Raw genomic sequence first — 18762 nt, 5'->3', positions numbered from 1 at the left:
ATAAACTTTTATTTAAAATTAGCATAGCAGGTGAGGTCCATGAGTATCTGGTCTATATCATATTGAGCTTTGTCAATAATATTTCTGTTGTGTCTGAGAAAAGGCATGTATCTTTCTTTTTATTTTTTTCATTGTTGTTCAGTTACAGTCATCCTGCCCTTTTCTCCATTGCTCTCCCCGGCCCCATTCCCACCCACTCCCCCCAATTGCCTGTGCCCATGAGTATCTTTCTTTTTAAAAGATCTCTCATCAAGAGTATCTACCTTCCTGCTCTAGATAAATAAGTGAAAAGAAGGAATGCATTGTTTCCAGGAAAAGAAATGTAAATTGTAAGAAATAAATGAAAATGTGTTCTTCCTAGTAATTAAAGAAATGTGAATTTAAACTCTTTTTTACCATTATATAGGTCTGATTGTTGTTTTTAAAATGCTGGCAAGAGTACCCTTAAATGGGAAATCTCATGCAGTTAGAAAATGGAACATCCCTTCTGGAGAACAATATGATAATCTGGCTAATGCCCTTAAAAATCGATTCAGTAATTTTAGTTAAAGGAATTTTACCTAAAGAAATCACAAGAGATGTTATAAAGGTTCATGTTAATGGTATACATTACAGCATTATTTATTACAGTAAAAATTGGAAGTAACTTAAGTGTCTAATAATAGGTAATTAAAAGATTTTCAATTAGTTGAAGTTATATTTTGCTTAATTACAGCAAAATCATATATTGTATGATTATATGCAATCATGTTCTTCAGTATTTTAGATTTGGAGGAAATGGTCATTAAAAACATTGAATGAAAGATTCAGTAAGCTTATTAGCATAATTAATTAGCTAACAATGTAAGTATTCATTACAATATCTCAGATTACATTTCTGAAAAGTATTTTGATAAGTAAAACTACGATTAACAAGATAAAAGGTATCTCAGAAAATGAAGCCTCAGGGAACACATAAAAATGATATTAAACACATACATATTTAAGAAAACATAAGTGAAAACTGCAGATCGTGTCCACTGCTAAAGCAAACCAGTGTTCTCCACTTAAGACTTCTTCACACACCTTCTTCCGGAAACCGCAGCAGGCGTAATCTGCTACAGCAAATTCTACCATGCACATTCAATGAGACTACATTAGACTAGCTGATTTGGAGTTCATCTTGCAAGTTAATGTTTTCTATGGTTTAAATTTTATAATTCCTAGCAAAATGACTTTCCTTTTCCTTTTCATATTGGATGACTGTGCTTAAGGATATATCTTGGAGCCAGGGTCATGAGGTATATAGGAAAATAGAAAAACACTTCTTTCTCTTTTTACTTTTGAAACAAACATTTGACTAAACAACACTTTATAACATATAGTGCTGATGTTTTCTAAACCATTCTATTTTGTTACTGTTAGCCATTGCAATCCAAATTGGTTTCATGACCTCAGAAAGGTTGCGCCTTGCAGTGTGAAAACCACTCTCCCATGGACCTGCTCACTTGGTCTGTGGGTGCAGGTGAATAGTAATTACAGTGTGTGTTTGTATAAGTGTCTTATATGGAAAAACACCTTTGTTAAAATTATTGTGATCCTTAAAACACTGGTTGATAAAAAAATTTAGGGGAATTTCTGTACATTTTCTCCTCTGTTAAACTAGGAGCCTTGAGAGAACAGGAACCATTCATTTATCATTGAGCTACAAGTGCCCAGCAGTGCTTTGCTCGTGGTGGATGCTCAATAAATATTTTATGAGTGAATGAATGGTTTGAAAAGTGCTAATATAGAACCATTGTTTGAATCTATTTTCCCGAAATACTAGAAGGTGTTTCTAAGACAACTCTTATTTAGAAGGGATAATTTTCAGAAAAATAACTTTGTGAGGGATAAATCTTATTACAATTATTATGGGCTTTCTGTGGCTTTTACTAAATAGTCTCATGTATTTATAACTTAAGGACAATTTATTTTGTCTTAAGTATCAGGTAACAAACGCTCTCAAAACAATGGCTCTTTATATTTTGTGACTTAAAAAATGATTGGCCTATAATTTTGTGTTGCATATATATATATATTAAAAAATTGTATCTAATTTTGCATTATCACTAAATTATTTAAAGAAAGGAACTATCCACTGAGATCTTGATATTCGGTGGTTTCCTAAAAGTGACCTATTTTATATATTCATATTTAAACTTAAATGTTTATATATTGGTTTTTCCTGAAGAATTTTTAATATAATAACCTTCCATAGGTCTAATAATGAAGTTTTGTTTGGCTTTTCAGAAACAGTAGTGACTCTGTGTAAAGCAGACACTCAGATAAATCCACACTGACAGGGAATTAATTCTCCATCATGAGGTGCTGGTGTGTTTGGAAGATACGCACAATCAGAAGTTTCTGGGGATTTCTCTTCTATGTTATAAAGAGATAATTTTAAATTATGTCTCTTCATTTTTGAAATTTCATCTTAAAATAATATCTGATGAAATATCTCATTTTCAACTTTTTGATTCTTCATCTCTTTAGATATCTATTTCTGCAGTTTTTCTTTGTTGTTTTTTGTTGGGGGGAGTGGGATGCAGGTGAAAAATATCAGCTGTTCTATGAGAACGGTCATTTAACACTATCTTTATTGATTCTTCTCGTTTGACAGTGGAATTAATAAGTGCCATCAACAACCAGATTTTTCATGAATTATACCACAATATAATGAACTCTGTGAAGGCCCCAAATTGTTTCACTGTGTAGTGATTTCTTTAAAAAAGAATAACAAGTATCTAGAAAACACATTCCCAGCCAGCAAGAAGAAATAATGCTGAAATTTGAATTTCCTCTTTCTTACTCAGTCAGAGACATTAGAAATCATCCTAATAATATTATTCCCATATTATTCTTTCTCCACCCTCCAAAGGAATGTATTTAGAGGATGGAGTATATAATGTTTAGTTTATGCTGAGGGAATGTTTTAATGGAAATAGTTGAAGGAAATGAGATAGAATAGATTAAGGAAATTAAATTGTAATATATACTTAAAAACTGTAAATAGATCTTTTGCATATTTTTTTCCACCTCACAGAAAGCACTCAATCCCAACCTTTCTTACAGTGAACTTTTTGCCTACTAGAAAAAAATGTTTTCTTCAAAATTGTTTAATTGTTTGTTTAGTAGAGAATTGAGGTTAATTTGAATTCACACATCTCTATTTCTGTGAGCCATTTAATACAAATTTTTTGTTTTGTTTTTATCCTCAGCTGGGAACATACTTACTGATTTTAGAGAGGGGAAGGGAGGGAGAAATGGAAGGAAACATTGATATGAGAGAGAAACATTGATAAGCTGCCTTTCCTACATCTCCTGACTGGGACCAAACGCACACATGAGGCATGTGCTGACCAGGAATCAAGCCACCTTTCCGTTTGCAGAACAATGCCCAGCCAACTGAGCCACACCAGCCAGGGCACAAGTTTATATAATTGTATTTCTTAGAGTAGTAATAGTATTCTTCAACATTTACTATGTTCTGTGCACTCTGCTAAACCTTGAATTTCCCATCTCATTGAATCCTTCAACAGTGTTTTGAGGTTGACCTAGAAAAAATAATTGCCTAAAATCACAACTAGTAAGTGCCAGAGGTAGGACTGAAATCCAAATCCTTCTGGCTCCAAACCATGTTTTTAACCATGATATTCTATTGCTTCTCAGCACTGTGTTAGAAAGCAAGTGTAATACCACTCATTAATTGAATCTGTACGAATAAAGAAACTTTTAATTAATTGGAATGCAATTTAAGCATTAAAACATCCCTTTGTCACTAGAAAGGTCTCCTTTTTTAGTGTAGTTACAATTATCATGATAGTGATTCCCAATGAGTTACCATTCAAGAATATAGGACTTCTTGTTCTTACACAAAATAACTCCATTTCCATGCTTTTTGTATTGCTTTTTATAACTTTTTGTCCTTTCTCTTTATAGAAAGGCATTTTCTGATACAGCCCCAGGTAGCTCTTCGCATGTACATTTGACTTGCTGCTTTGAAGTTATGATCAAGAAACCAAAAATCTTACTAAAAATGTGGCAGAAGTAGGTAAAATAAGCACTGGTGGAAAACTTCAGGGCTCGTCATGAGTGTATCTCTTTGCACACAGCTCCATAAGTGAAGCTGTCTCTCAAAACGGCTGTGATTTCTAGATAAATGACCTCCAACTATGGTGTCACTCCATTTTTGAATTCTAACAAGCGAATGCTAGTCTGACTCCCATCATTATTTTGGGTTTTAGTTTGTTTTTATTAAATTATGTAATAAAAAAGTGCTTTGTAATTTTCTGTTAAAAACAACTGAATTGTTTTCTGTAGAAATAATTGTATTTTACTTTTTCAGTCATCTCAATTGAACTTTCTCTTCATATCTAAATTTTTAAAAGGAGAAAAAAATTAAAAATATTTTTGTATCATGTTTTTGTCTTAACTGTTAACTTATTAAATTCTACCTTTGCAATTTTTTTCTTTCACTATTAGGTTTTAACTAAAGAATTTTATAGTCTCCAAGCCTCTTCTGAAAAACGCATTACTGAACTTCAAGCACAGAACTCTGAGCATCAGGCAAGGCTAGACATCTATGAGAAATTGGAAAAAGAGCTTGATGAAATAATAATCCAAACTGCAGAAAGTAAGCCTGACTTCCCAACACCCCCCACACAGCTTTTTGTTTTAATATTTTAATTTTTTTTAATTAGCACCAAGGAACCTGGTATTCTTTCTAAAACTGCTTTGGCATATTTCTTTCAAATATAATTGGCAACGTTTTTAAAAGACTATTTTATATTTTAAACATTAGTCTTAGTTCTAGTAGTTGAGATTTTTTTAAATAGGTTAACTGTGGTAGATTTTATTTTTATTTCAGTTCACTTATTCAGTGTTAATTAAGTGTTTGCATGTGCCAGATCTGGGGCTGTGGAGTCCGTGCATGCTCATAGGGGTTTCTTGTGTAGTCTTCTGGGAGAGACAAGCCTGAATGGATAATTAAGTGAGCTAAGTGCTATTAGCAAGAGGTAGGCAGTCCTTGGTGAAAGTACAGAAAAGAGACCCTCAGTAAATTCAGCCTTCATAGTGACAAACACCTAAGAGAGGAGATGGTACTTGAATGACTCTTGAACAACAGATAGAAATTCTTTGAATGTACAGTGTTAAAATTTTTTACCCTGATCTCTATTTTTATTTTCTGTGTTGCCTCTGATTCTAAGGGAATATTTCAAATTAACAGTTCGCCATTGACTGTAATGTTTGCTCAGTACATTATTTGTGTTCAAAGGTGAGAAATAATAGCAGCTTTCTTATAAAAGTGCATTTAAACATCAGTTGAAGTTGACATTAAATTTGCATCTATTTGGGGAACATTTTATTGTAAAGACTATATTATACCTATAGGCAAATTTAAGAAAAACTGTTATTTCATTCCTACCATTGTCTTTTTCCATTTTCAATGTCTGATCATTGCAATAGTTTTCAAATGTATCTTCAGTTTCTCTACTGAGCCTGAGCTATCTATGTAAAATACAGGTTTGATCATACCATGAACTGGCCTGAATGCCTCTATCATCTAAAGACCGCCTACAGTCAAATTCCTTAGCATGGCTTTTTTACCATTAGACTCATTTATCTTTCTGCTTTTTATGCCTTATCATTTCATAGCATATCGTATTATATTAGAAGTTCTGTACTCTTTCTTAGCTCTGTAACTTTGCATATGTCCTTGTGTTGAGACAAATTAGGAAATAGAAGAAACTTCCTCAATCTGATAAAGAATATCTGCAAAAAAATCTATTGCTAATATCACACCTAATGATGAAACATTAAATTCTTTCCCTTTAAAAGAGATGCCAGGGCAAGGATTTATATTTTCATAACTTCCATTACACATTATAATCGAGCTTCTAGCAGTAATTATAAGGCAAGAAAGAAAAAAGTATAAAGATCACAAAGGAAGAGTAGAACTATTTTCAAATTCCCAATCACAATACAGTGATAAGTAAAATTAACAGGTATACTTAAGATTTGTACCTTTTACTATATATAAATTTTATTTTTTACAAAAGAACTACAAAAAAATTGAACTAGTAGTTGATGATTTATATGTTGAACTGTGAAGGTCTGAAGGGCAGATGTACTTTGAAATATGTGCAAAAAATAAGAGGTTTTTTTAAAAGGTTTTATTTATTTATTTTTAGAGAGAGGGAAAGGGAGGGAGAAAGAGAGGAAGAAAAACATAGATGTGAGGTTGCTTCTCACGCACCCACTACTGGGGACCTGGCCCACAACCCAGGCATGTGTCCTGACTCAGAATCAAACTAGTGACCCTTTGGTTCTCAGGCCAGCACCCAATCCACTGAGCCACACCAGCCAGGGCTAGATTTATGGGTTGACATGGAATGGAATGATGCATGATAAATAAATATAGTACAATGGTTAATTTAGAATCCAAATACTGTATATATGGGTATACACTGTTTACCTTTTTCAACTTTTCTATATGTGTAAATATTTTTTAAATAAAATGTTTAGAAGAAATATAGAAATTACTTTTTGTTATGATATTGTGTAAGCCATTTAAAACCATCTGAGAGTAAAACATACTTATTCGTACTTGGAAGACCAAGAAACTAAGCTCTTCTCTATCCATTCACATTGGAAATTAGAATATTTTTATTATTGTTTAATAGATACTTATTGATTAACCAAAACTGCAAAGATGTAAGCACAAAACATTCTTTAGTACTACAGTGTTTACACATACTCAGTACTCAAGGGATTACCATCTAAATCAGCTAACTTCAGCTCACACAAAGATGGTTAGACTTCGTTTATTGAAGTGTGACCTTGACAAATTAAAGTACCCTGTTTACACTTGAATTGCTCTTTATAATAAAATAAGTGTGTTATTTGGATATTTGATGGGTTAAGTTTTCAACATCTCACAAGTTGTTAAAAATACAAATATTATATGGAAGCTAAATAAATTCAAATATAAAATGAAAATCAGATGTCTAGTTGTCAAATTCAGGGACCCTCTATTAATTCCCACCCTACTTGAAACCTCTGCTAGGTATTTGTCATAATTCTCAAAACCCCTCTCTTGCTTTCTGAGTCACTTGCCCCTGATTTGTTTTCTCTCCCTCAGAGATTCGTTGTCTCTTCTAGCTAACTCTAACAGTCCCCAGGGTTTTTCCCTGTCCTTGTTCTCTTCTGTTCTGGACAATCTTATCTCTTTTCACAATGTCCACAGGTCTGCATGGAGTTCCTGCAGTCACTGAATATCTACCATTGTTTATATTTTCTCTTCTCTCCCTGAAACTTACTAATTTTCTTGTATTAATCTGTTAATGAAGTCTGTCTAATTACCCAACTAGCTTTTGTCAGTCTTGATTCCTCCCCTGTTCTACCTAGTGGCCCATCTCACCTTCACACATGTGTAGTTGTCTAGAATCCAAGTTCTGTTTTTCCATCCTCTATTGCTCCTGTGGACTATGTATCAACTGATTACTAGTGCAACGTAGGAGGAGTCCTTTGTGCTACCAATCTAGGCTATCTTTTTCCCCTACAGTATCAGTATCAACAACAAAAATCTGTTGGTCGTGCCACCTAACTATATTAACTTCTTATCAACTATAAAATAAATTTCATACCCCTTAGCCTAGCAAACAAGTCCCATTCACAGTTAGAACTAAACCTACTTTTGTACTCCAGACTAACTCCAGCCATTTTTTTCACAATTACTAAAACTTCCCACCTCTGTGACTTTACACATGTAATTCCCTCTTGCATCTTCTCTATGAGTGTCAGTCTTCATACGCCTTCCTAATCCTTTAGCATGAGAAGAATAATGGCACTGAGATACAGTTGCTCTGTGCTTCTAAGACACAGTCATATCTTTTTACTGCCATTTACCATGTTGTATAGTAATTAAATCACCACTAGCATAGCTATCCCATGAGTAATTAATCTAATAACTATTAAACTCAAATTTAAGATGCCCATCAATATCTAACTGATGGTGTCTTAAAGATGTTAACTAAATTTACCCCTTTCCCTTCTGGATTTAAAACTATTTAAAAGAGACAAGAGTGGGATGGGTATGTAACGCCAGCTCTGGTTCTGATGGAGGTGAACTGGAGAACTCTGTTTGCATCTGAAGCTGTGACAGTGGATAACACTATTGCCAATGGCATGCGTCACCTCTTGTTTCCATGTCCCTCACAGCTGACAGTTCTACCCCTGAAAACTAAGTTCGTTTCACCTTGAAAAACAGGGACAAAATTGAAGGAAAACACTTGGGAACATTCCTAAAATTTTTACTCTACTGTAGAAGGATAAATCAACAAAGAACCACATGTTATAGTGATAGACCTGCATGTAGTCAGCTTTACTTACTAATGGGAAATATATGGCTTTGTTTTAAATCTGAAAAACTTCTAAGAGTAAGTTTCTTTTTTGACATTAAAATACTGTTGTTGATGCTTAAAACTGTAGAATTGTTAATATGTCATTGACTGCTTTTATTTGAGCTGGTAAAGTTATGGCCTTTGATTAAATTTTTTAATCCCAACTTACAGTAAAATTATCATTTCATTTAAACCTTTTAACTATGAAATCTTAACCTGTTAGTAAAAATTCCTTTGGGGAAGTGGTGTGACAACAGCACAATTTAGAAGAAAGTGGTTTTGCTGGACCTTTTTAGTAATTAAAAAAAAAAAAGCCCATCGATACATTCTTAGTACTGCACATTTTCTTCACAGAGTATCCTACTTAAGTGCTTACTTTTTATTACAAGTGAAGATAAAGTTGTTCTGATAAAATAATGAACATCCTTTCTAATTAAAAGGTCATTTCTTTATCAAGGAGAAAAGTAATAAGATTGATGTTACTTTTTCATAATTACATATTTTCATGGAGAAAGGCTTTGAGTCATTTAGAATAACACATCTGTATTATTATGTTTTATAATAAGAAAAACTGATGTCATATGGCGCAACCCTTTATACCTTTTAAAAGTGAAGGAACACATCCAAACAAGCACATACTCTAAGAAATATGCTTCTGCTTACAAATGGCCTGTTTAAGATTACACATTTTTAATGTCCTTATGCTCCCTAATTCATGATTATAACCTCCTTTATTTTTACTTCTACTGTGCTTCTTAAGAAAAAAAAGTTATTTTATATCATATACTTTTAATATTTTCCAGTTGAAAATGAAGATGAGGCTGAAAGGGTTCTTTTCTCCTATGGCTATGGTGCTAATGTTCCCACAACAGCCAAAAGACGACTAAAACAAAGGTAAAATCGATCTGTATTTGTTTTACTTATCTATTTGAGCTAAGTGTAATGACATTATGCTTTTTGATAATGTGCTGAGTTGCATAACAAAGTAAAGTTACTTTATTCTTAGTATGCATAAATATTAAATTGCTCACAAAATAAAACACAGTAGGTGATAATGGTGCATTTTATGATTTATAAGTGAGTTTAATGGTCCATAGAATAGAAGCATACATTAGAATTTTTCCAGAATTAGATTCAGCGATAATAACACCATCTTATTTTCACATTAATTTCAGTTGAGTTACAAGTCAAATGCTTTTGTACTGGTAATTTTCAAGTTTAAATTAATTAATTATTATTCACTTCTTTCCTCTTGTTTTTATTCACCAGCCTGCATTCCTTGAGATATACCTGAAAGAGCAAAAGAGAGCGATCAGGAGAAGTATAGTATAATTATTGTAAATTGAAATTATAAAAGACTTTTTTAAGACCAAGAAAAAAATTTAATATTTATTTATTGATTTCAAAGGGAGTGAGAAACATTGATTTATTGTTCCACTTATTTACTTATTCATTGGTTGATTCTTGCATGTGCCCTGACTGGAGATCAAACTCATAACCTTGGTGTGTGGAGATGATGCTCTACCAAACTGAGCTACCCAGCCAGGGCCAGATCAAGATAATTTTGAAAGATCCATTAATTGCCTTGGGAGATATTGCTTAAAGTACGCCAACAGAAAACTGAACCTCTTAATCAGTTTTCTGGTTGACCTAACTCCTTCAGCTGACCCAAATTCATCCTGCTTTACACAAACATCACTGTCCCTTGCACTATCACATCAAGTCAGAATGTTTCTTCCAGATTTCTGAGTCCTTCCATGTGGCCTTACCCCTCCATCCTTACTTGTTTTTTTACACAGAATGAGAGTAGTATATATCTCTGTCTGTAAACATCTGATTCCTTTATACTGTGTAATAGAGTATTTCTCTTATCTGATTCGCTCTCATTTCCCATAATATTTTTTCAGCTAGATGCAAAGTTCCTCAAAGTCAGCAAGTACATCTTATTCTTGTTTACTCCTGACTATCTCTACCTTGTAAGATACCTGGTAGAATTGTCTTCTCATGTGAGTATTAGAGGACTCAAACTTGTTTCTTTAGCTTTTATTTTAACATGAATTGATTTAAACCTTTAGAGACATTATACACTAAGAAAAACAGTCCATCCTAACACCAATACTTTTGTATAAACTTTGAAGCGATGACCTGGAGAACAATATGTTTCTATGGCCATCTAAAGTGATGAAAGATATAGACCATTTTATGAGAAGTAAAAGGGTGCTTAGAATTTGTCACTTGCCGCTTAAATAAATATCTGGAAAATTTTAGATCAGTATAGATTAGTAGCAATACCCATTTGTAGCTGGAATGGTTCATTCTGTCTAGGAAAGATATAAGATTTTCTAGATAATGTATTAGTTGAAAAATTGGTTATAGTCCCACCCCATTCCCATTCTTACCCAAGTCCCTCCAAAGATCACTTAAAGGTGACCTAAGATACTTTGTAATTTTCAGCATATCTCTGTCTTTGAGCATTATGCTGCCTACAGAGTATTAGAAACATAGGCTTGTGGACAAGTGACTTCTTTATCAGTGGTAAATGATCACTAAAATACCAAATATTGAAATTTGAAGGAACAAGTCCATTCTCTTCTCTATTTTATTTATTTTTGTTGATTTGAGAGAGAGAAATTGATTTGTTGTTCCACTTACTTATGCATTCCTTGGTTGCTTCTTTTATGTGCCCTGACCAGGAATGGAACCCGCAACCTTGCAGAATTGGGACTGCACTCTAACCTTCTGAGTACCCAAGCAGTACCTCTCTTCTCGATTCTAGCATCTGAATCCTTCAAAAGAACAGTGTCATAGAAAAAAAGAGAAGAATTTTGCTATTGTAAGCTTGCTTTCTTTAGCCCAAATACCTACTTCCTCCAAAATGAAAGCAATTACTGCTTATTTTTTTAAGAAATTTCCAAACCAATGTTGATTTCTTAAAATTAAAAGATTTAAGGAACCACAACTGATTCATATTCCAATAATGTTAACTGTCCAAATACTTCTAAAAAAAATAACTTCTAAAGATTTTATCACTGAGCTATCTCTGTGCCTTGAACAAGTGCCTAATGGGCATACTATTAATATCTCCTACCAGTTGGTGCCAGGCATTCTTCTCATGGTGAACCAGAGGGTTATTTTGAGGAAGTGCTTCTCAGGTCATCTAAACTGAGAGAAGGGAAAGTAAGTCTTGATATGCAAAGAGGGCATTAATGCATTCCTTTGCCCATCCATTCAACAACTTTTATTGAGTACCTACTGTATGCACACAATTCATTCCTGTTGAGAAGGAAGATTCCTGTTGAGGTTCTGATGCATGTCCAAAGGTTGCAGAGTCCATATTTGATTTCTTAACGAATATCTGCAAAGAAGTCGATAAGTTTGTGCTCTGTTCAAGTTTAATTTAAGGTAAAAGCAATATAGCCTCTGAGAGAATCTATATGTAATTTTCACATTTGGATAAAAGCACTGGAAACTTAAGCTGTATTATAGAACAACTCAGGTAGAACAGTAAGTGAAATATTTGCATAATGAAGTTTTCATTATACCCCAGTCTTTACCAAAATACATTAACATTTCAGAGGAACTTATTTTCTAACTACTACATAATATATCTTGTTCATACTAAATTTGATTTTAAATCTCATATATTCAACAACCAGATTTAGTTATTTTAGTAACACTTATTAGGGGAGATTACTGATTATAAAGATAATACAGGTTTATTTTAGAAAATTAGGAAAATTCCTGGTAATTTTGCCATTCAAAGATACTATTCAAAAATATATACAGATATATGTTTTGCTTATATATTTAGGATATTATTATATATAATTTAGAATTTTTTATTTTATAATTCTACCCTGAACATATTTTTATGTCATCGAATGTTCTTTAAAAATGTAAATTTTATTTGTTACACAAAACTTTAATTTTTAGGCCTTCTGTTTTTTAGTATAATTTTGCTGCTAATAAATTGGAGAGCCACTGAAATTTTTTACTAGTTGCCTACTGCTACCCAAGCTATGTTATGACATTAAAATGAGAAAATGGATGCATAGTTCAAAGTGCCTGGCATAGAGTTCAATAATTGTATGTTTGTTGTGCCAATTAATGTTTCTCCTGGTAAATTGCATAGTTGATTTTAGAGCAAAAGTCAGTGTTCAAAAAACTTTGACTAGGCACAATTTGTGTTTTTATTTGTAACAATTTTGTTTTAAAACTTTAATGAAGCCTCTTGAAATAATTAGTAGGGACACACCCTGTTTATGAAACTAGTTTTGAGATTCACTTTCTTTGATACCAATCAGTTTCTTAAGACATACTGTAATACCAGTCTCCTATAAAGAAGTAGCAAAACTAACTTTTCAAAATTAGTTTGAAAAATAACTCCGAAAAATGCCTGTAAGACATTGTAATTAGTAAATAAGGTTACTCTCGTTTTGAAGTTTCAGTACAGATAAAGACAATAACTAATATTGTGTTAAACTCTTTCTGACCAGCACTGTGGAAAGTTAAAAGGGCTTATACAATTAAAGTAGATTAAAATAAAATGGGCCTTTCTCAACTTGACTAAACTTGAGAATCTGAAGTAATGTTTTTGTTTCGGTCATGATTAGTTTGAAAATAGCAAACAAGATTTTCTGGTTGCATGTTTTGGTTCTGCTCCTTAACCTGGGCAACACCCAGGCACTAACATGGTCTTAGTGTGTGCTGCTCTGTTTGTTTTGGCAGGTCTGCCTAAAGAGACTTCTCTGGAGGGTTTCAGACCTTTCAAATCGCAAGATTTACTGCATACTATAGGCCTTTTATTTGGGTTTCTGTCTAGTTTTATAAAGTACTTGAAGTTGAAATTTTCACAGTTGATTGAGCTTCATAACAAAGGGAAAAATAAAGCAGGGGAAACTTTTATTTCCTCTAGCAAACTTTTGTGCGTAACAGAAATTTGTTTTCCTTTCCTTTGTTCTCATATGTATGAGTTCTCTGTTTTTCTTTTTTAATCCTCACCCAAGGATATAATTTTATTTATTTTAGAGACAGAGAAACATCCATGTGAGAGAGAAACATCAATCAGTTGCCTCCTGTGTGCCCCCGACCGGGTATTGAACCTGCAACCTTTTTCTGGAGGGCGGTTGTGTATGGAATGAAGCACTAGCCAGCTGAGCCACCCGACCAGGACTGAATTCTTATTTTTGTCCTTAGGGAAAGCTGTGCTTATTTCATATGAGTTGGTTTCAGGACTAGTCCTTTAAAAAGTGAATGCTAGTCTGTTCATGATCAACTTGAAAGTTCACACCTATGGGCGAAACTATAGAAAGACTCATATAACGTAGATAATCAGCATGAGACCACTGTGTAGTCCTTAGTAACTGCCAATAGCAGGCAGTGCAAGGACCACCGTGAAGCATTCTGAAGCTGGAATCATTCTGGCAAATGCGCCCTTTTAAAAAACCATTTATTCATGCCATGCTTATAGAGACAGAACTCTGACCTGCTGGAACTGAAAAAGATTTGAAACGCCAACTGTTAAGTTTTGATAATGCCAAGAGAACCATCGAAGGGTTCAGGATGGAGCCTCAGGCCTCTGTTGTGCTTTGACATGTTTGGTGTAAACTGAGGTCTGCCATGCCCACATTGGCTGGGCTAACTATTATGAAACTGTATGTAATTGGACGAACTGGCCATCACTGACAGACCCAGGGGAGTAACTTTTATTTGGAGTCAAGAAGTGGTAAGAGAGCAAACATGTAATTCTTACCCGATAATAATTCTACCAGATAACTGGTCAAGTTTTGGTTTAACATTTAAATACAAAACCATACTCTGTTGTATTAGTTTCAGTTGTTGTGAATCTTAATCTTTACAGGTAAAAATCACATGGCAATTAATAGAATGACAAAGAAGAATTCTGTGTTATACCTACTTTAGAGTGTCAGTAGATAGCATGCAAAAGCAGTGCTTTCCTGAGGAGTTCAGGATGTTCTGTGCAAAAAGATAAACAAATAACCTTTAGCAAGAGTCATCTTCCCAGGCTGTATTCATAGGTACTCATAAAGAATGTGGAAAGGATTTGTCTTTATTTTATATGCATTGTACTTAAAGAAACATATACCCTATAGTTCTTCATCTGTCTTGCTTTGAATTTCAGTTACACTAAACTCCCCCTCCTCTCTTCCAATGTCTAATATCCACAATTTCTAACAGAACCCACCTATAACAGCAAATCGCCCACCACAACGACATGCTACGTTTAAAGATTAAGGAGATCAATCATGACACACAGGAAATGGCTTGCTCGGGTGTGGTCGCACCTCGGGCCATGCACAAAGGGCTCCAGTTGTGATGCATCTAAAATGCAATTTGTACCTCTCAGTTTTTTGGGCCAGGTAGTAAGCACTTTTCTTGGCTAATGGTCTTAAGTAAAGAGCAACCTTCTGTGTCACAATATGATTTTACTGGTTTGAAGTTGGGGAGATGGTCCAATGTTATTTATTTTACAAATGCATAGAGAAGGCTCCTGGACGGCTCCTCTCTTCCCTCCCCTCACCCAGACCCCCCAGCCCGCCTGAGGAGCCGCGGGGGCCTTGCCCTCCACGGAGGTGCCGGCCTCCCGGATGCAACACAGTCAAAGTTTGGTTCCTGTTCAAAGCCAAACACCCACCTGACTAAAATCCTGGAAGTCTGTAGTTTAGCACTAAATTGAAATTCAAGTGATGAGTTTGATAGTGGATTTTAATATGGTTGTTGGACATATGAACTCATGTTTTATAACTATAGAGGCAAATGAGTTTTTACTTTTTAAAAAGTTTTGAGAAAATAATTATAAGTTTCTGTGCAATGAAGTGGCTAATTACTCTTTAAATACAACAAAATAATGTAGCGTCTAAATCCAGAATTTTCTTACCTCTGGTACACTTCATATTACTTACCTAATATGTATTGAGGAGTTTGAACCCTGAGTTTTATCAACTTTTGCAGTTTTATTTTATTTTTTACAAAATAATTGAAAAAGAACAAAAAATGAATTCAAAAGTCACCTAGGTAGATCTTGCCCCTTCTTAATTTTCCCCCACAATGAAACATTCGGGAAGACATTTTGAGTCAAAATGTGTTGCAGCCATTTCAGGTTTGCTCTGGGAAGCTGAGCACCTGCAAGGGCCCCAGTCCAGGTGGTTCTCCGGGTGCCGTCTGCAGACTCGCTTTTCTCCCTGTGTGGTGAGGACAAAGTAAATAAAAACTCCTGTTCTCGGGGGATGCTATAACTAGTTTATGAGAATTTAAACTTGTACAGTCTTTTAAGAGGAATGTTTGAGAATGCATAATTTATATGTGTTCTAACCCAGTCACAATACTCTCTAGGAAACTCGCAGTACAAGAAGTATAAAGTTGTACGCATGCAATTATTTAGAACTCCACATAGGCAAGCCACTATTGTGAATGCTCTAATTTGATTGTCTTTTCTGGATACAAGAGCCTTATTAAGATATATATTTTGAATTTTTTCTCCTCTTCCACAGGTTGCTTTTTCACTCTCTTGACGGTGTGTTTTGAAGCACAAAACTAGTTTCAATGCAATTCAGTTTATCTAATTTTTCTTTTGTAGCTTGTGCTTCTGGTGCCATATCTGAGGATCCTTGCCAAATGCATATTAATAAAGATTTACTTCTCTGTCTTAGCTCTTCTGTTTAGGTCTTTGATCTACTTTGAGGTAATTTTTTCATATCATGTGAGATAAGGGCTTTGTACTATTTTTAGTGTAGCTACTACTAGAAAACTTTATATTACATGTGTGGATTACATTATATTTCTTTTGGACAAAACTGGCCTAGACCACTGGTTTCTAAACCTTTTGATATGAATCCCCATTGAAAAAAAATGATCATGTACCCACCAATATACATGTATTTATATTTATTTATAGATTACATACATGTATTATCATGACTAATACATTACACATTATAATGTGAAACTATACAGAAAATCAAAACTTAAAGATACATAATATTAAAATAAATGTAAATAGTATCTCCCACACGCCAACAGATTATTTTGCACATAACTACTTTTGGAGACCACTGGTCCAAACTACAACCTTAACCCTTCTAATTGACTCATCTTCTTCCTTCTCTGAGTCATCCTCCACAATTTTGAAAGAGGACTCTTTCAAGTGCAGATCCAATCATGTCATGCCTAACCAACTTGAGGATGAATTTGAACTCAGTTTGTCATACAAAGCCTTTCATCACATCGCCCTGCCTGTATCTCTCTAGCTGCAACCCTCACTGCACACCGTATGTGTTATCCATCAATAGCATACTGCTTACAGTTTTCTCCAGCAGATCGTCCTTTACTGGTGCTTTTCCTTCTACCAAGGATGCTATTTCTCTGCTTCCTTACCAGACTGATCAGTATTAGTGTTCATTCCTGTGTACCCTTCCATAGTATTTAGCATACTACAATAATTTTTTTTTTATTTGCCTAACTGTCTCAGTACAGTGTTACACCCTGTGGGTAGAAAGTGTGTATTCCCAGTAGCTATATAGATTGTAGGCATTTAATAAAGGATTGTTAAAAGGAAGTGCTCGTGAATACCTTATTGAATTAATTAATGAATGTTTCTTCTACTTCAACCTGCTTTTCCACAATCATTGATATTCATGATCAAGGAAAAATTGCTAATTTGCTTTTTACCATTTTTGTTTAATTGCAGTATTATAATGATGAAAAATTATACTTCTTGTTTTTTTCTATAGGTTCTATATGCTTAAATATATATATTTTTAAAGAAGAAAATATATGTTTTTTTCTTATTCTTGTTTCCTTTTTTTCCCCTTACAACATCATGAGTTAAATGGGTCATTCAGAGCAACCTGAGACCTTAAAATGATTTCTGATATATCCATGAGTTGTGTTCTGCTCTCCTTATAACTGACTTAGAAATGAATTTTTAAAACATGATCAGTGGATTAATTGGAGATGAGTTATACCACAGTGTCTTTCCTATTATAACAATTATGCATCATAAATGACATCAGCTTTCATAATAATAGTCCAATCATTCCTCACAGCACCAGTTCCTAGAATGTTTTTCTCAGTAAAATAGTACTATATTGCTAGGAATCAGAAGACTACAGAGCACTTTTATGAGCCAATTCAAAATACCCTAAGATATCATCCTAATATTTACAGTTGATTTTTCTCATTCAGAATCCTCTAATCAAAATCACAGACATTCTTAGCAGAAGAAGGTAGCCCCAATGTTAGGACTTCAGCACCAGTATACCAAGAATTTCTTCAACCCTGGCCGGTGTGGCTCAGTTAAAGCGTCATCTGGTAAATGGAAAACTGAAAGGTCTCTGGTTTGATTGCTGCTCAGGGCAAATACCTAGGTTGTGGGTTTGGTCCCCAGTCAGGGCAAGGACAAGAGGTAACCAGTCAATGTTTCTCTCTCACATCAATATTTTTCTCCCTTTCTCTTCTCTCTCTAAAATCAATTAGCACGTCCTGGGGTGAGGACTTAAAAAAAAGAATTAATTGAATTGTGTGTGTTTGCCATATAATATTTTACATTGTTAAGTGGTATCACACCATATTTGCATAAGAACATTATGCAGTTTCCAAACAAACCAAAAGGCATTCAAACACTATGAGCTACCTTATATTTTTAAACTTGATGTCTTCAAGTCATTGTCTTCTTCAGAATGTAGGTAATGGATGACCTTTGCATTTCATTGTCTTCTTGTGTCCCTTTTTCTTACATTTCATCTAATCTGTAACTGATCCTGTGCAACAGCATTTGATGGTACTCATTTTTTCTGTGCTGAGCATTACATAAGTGTGGTCTGCTTATGCCTTCGATGTGCATTTATTGGGAAATTACTATGTACAAAAAGACCCTAATGCTGAATTTTATGGGAGACAGAAACATGAAAAGACTTATTCTGACCATATGTAAAGGATGAGAGAGAAGAAAAATATGAAGATAATGTCAAGATTTTTAAGTTAACCTAAAAAACACAAAGTTAATGGTATTAAATACAGATATTTGCAAACATTTTATATAATCAAAAGATTTAAAATGTAAATTTAATATAAAATTACCATTAATACTTATTTTATTTGTAGAGATCTTATTTTTGGCTCAAATCTGAGAGAACTCGGTATATTTTAGATTAGGAGGTGGGAAATGGGCTATCCAAAAACTGTAAACATCTTACAAAAATCTGTAAGCAAAGAAAGTGGTTCCCTAGGTCTGTGCGGGGAAGATGGGGAAGGACACTAATGAGTACAGATTTTCTTTGTGCCTAGTAAGTGTTCTACAGTGAGGTCATAATGATAGTTG

The 18762-nt window shown here is 34.0% G+C and overlaps 1 protein-coding gene across 2 annotated transcripts in view; it reads left to right on the top strand.

Moving 5' to 3' along the window:
- The window catches only part of PIBF1 (progesterone immunomodulatory binding factor 1), a 181444-nt gene that overhangs the window by 94246 nt on the left and 68436 nt on the right, over positions 1-18762 (top strand). For both annotated transcript variants that reach the window (XM_028526719.2, XM_036011297.1), the window contains 2 exons: positions 4504-4654; positions 9227-9317. In XM_028526719.2, coding sequence (XP_028382520.1) covers positions 4504-4654; positions 9227-9317 — 242 coding nt within the window. The remainder of the gene's footprint in view (positions 1-4503; positions 4655-9226; positions 9318-18762) is intronic.

This window comes from Phyllostomus discolor, chromosome 11 (assembly GCF_004126475.2).
Source record: "Phyllostomus discolor isolate MPI-MPIP mPhyDis1 chromosome 11, mPhyDis1.pri.v3, whole genome shotgun sequence".
In the NCBI taxonomy this organism is placed as follows: domain Eukaryota; kingdom Metazoa; phylum Chordata; class Mammalia; order Chiroptera; family Phyllostomidae; genus Phyllostomus; species Phyllostomus discolor.
The sequence above is the reverse complement of the archived record's forward strand: the minus strand, read 5'-3'. Positions and strand labels throughout refer to the sequence as shown.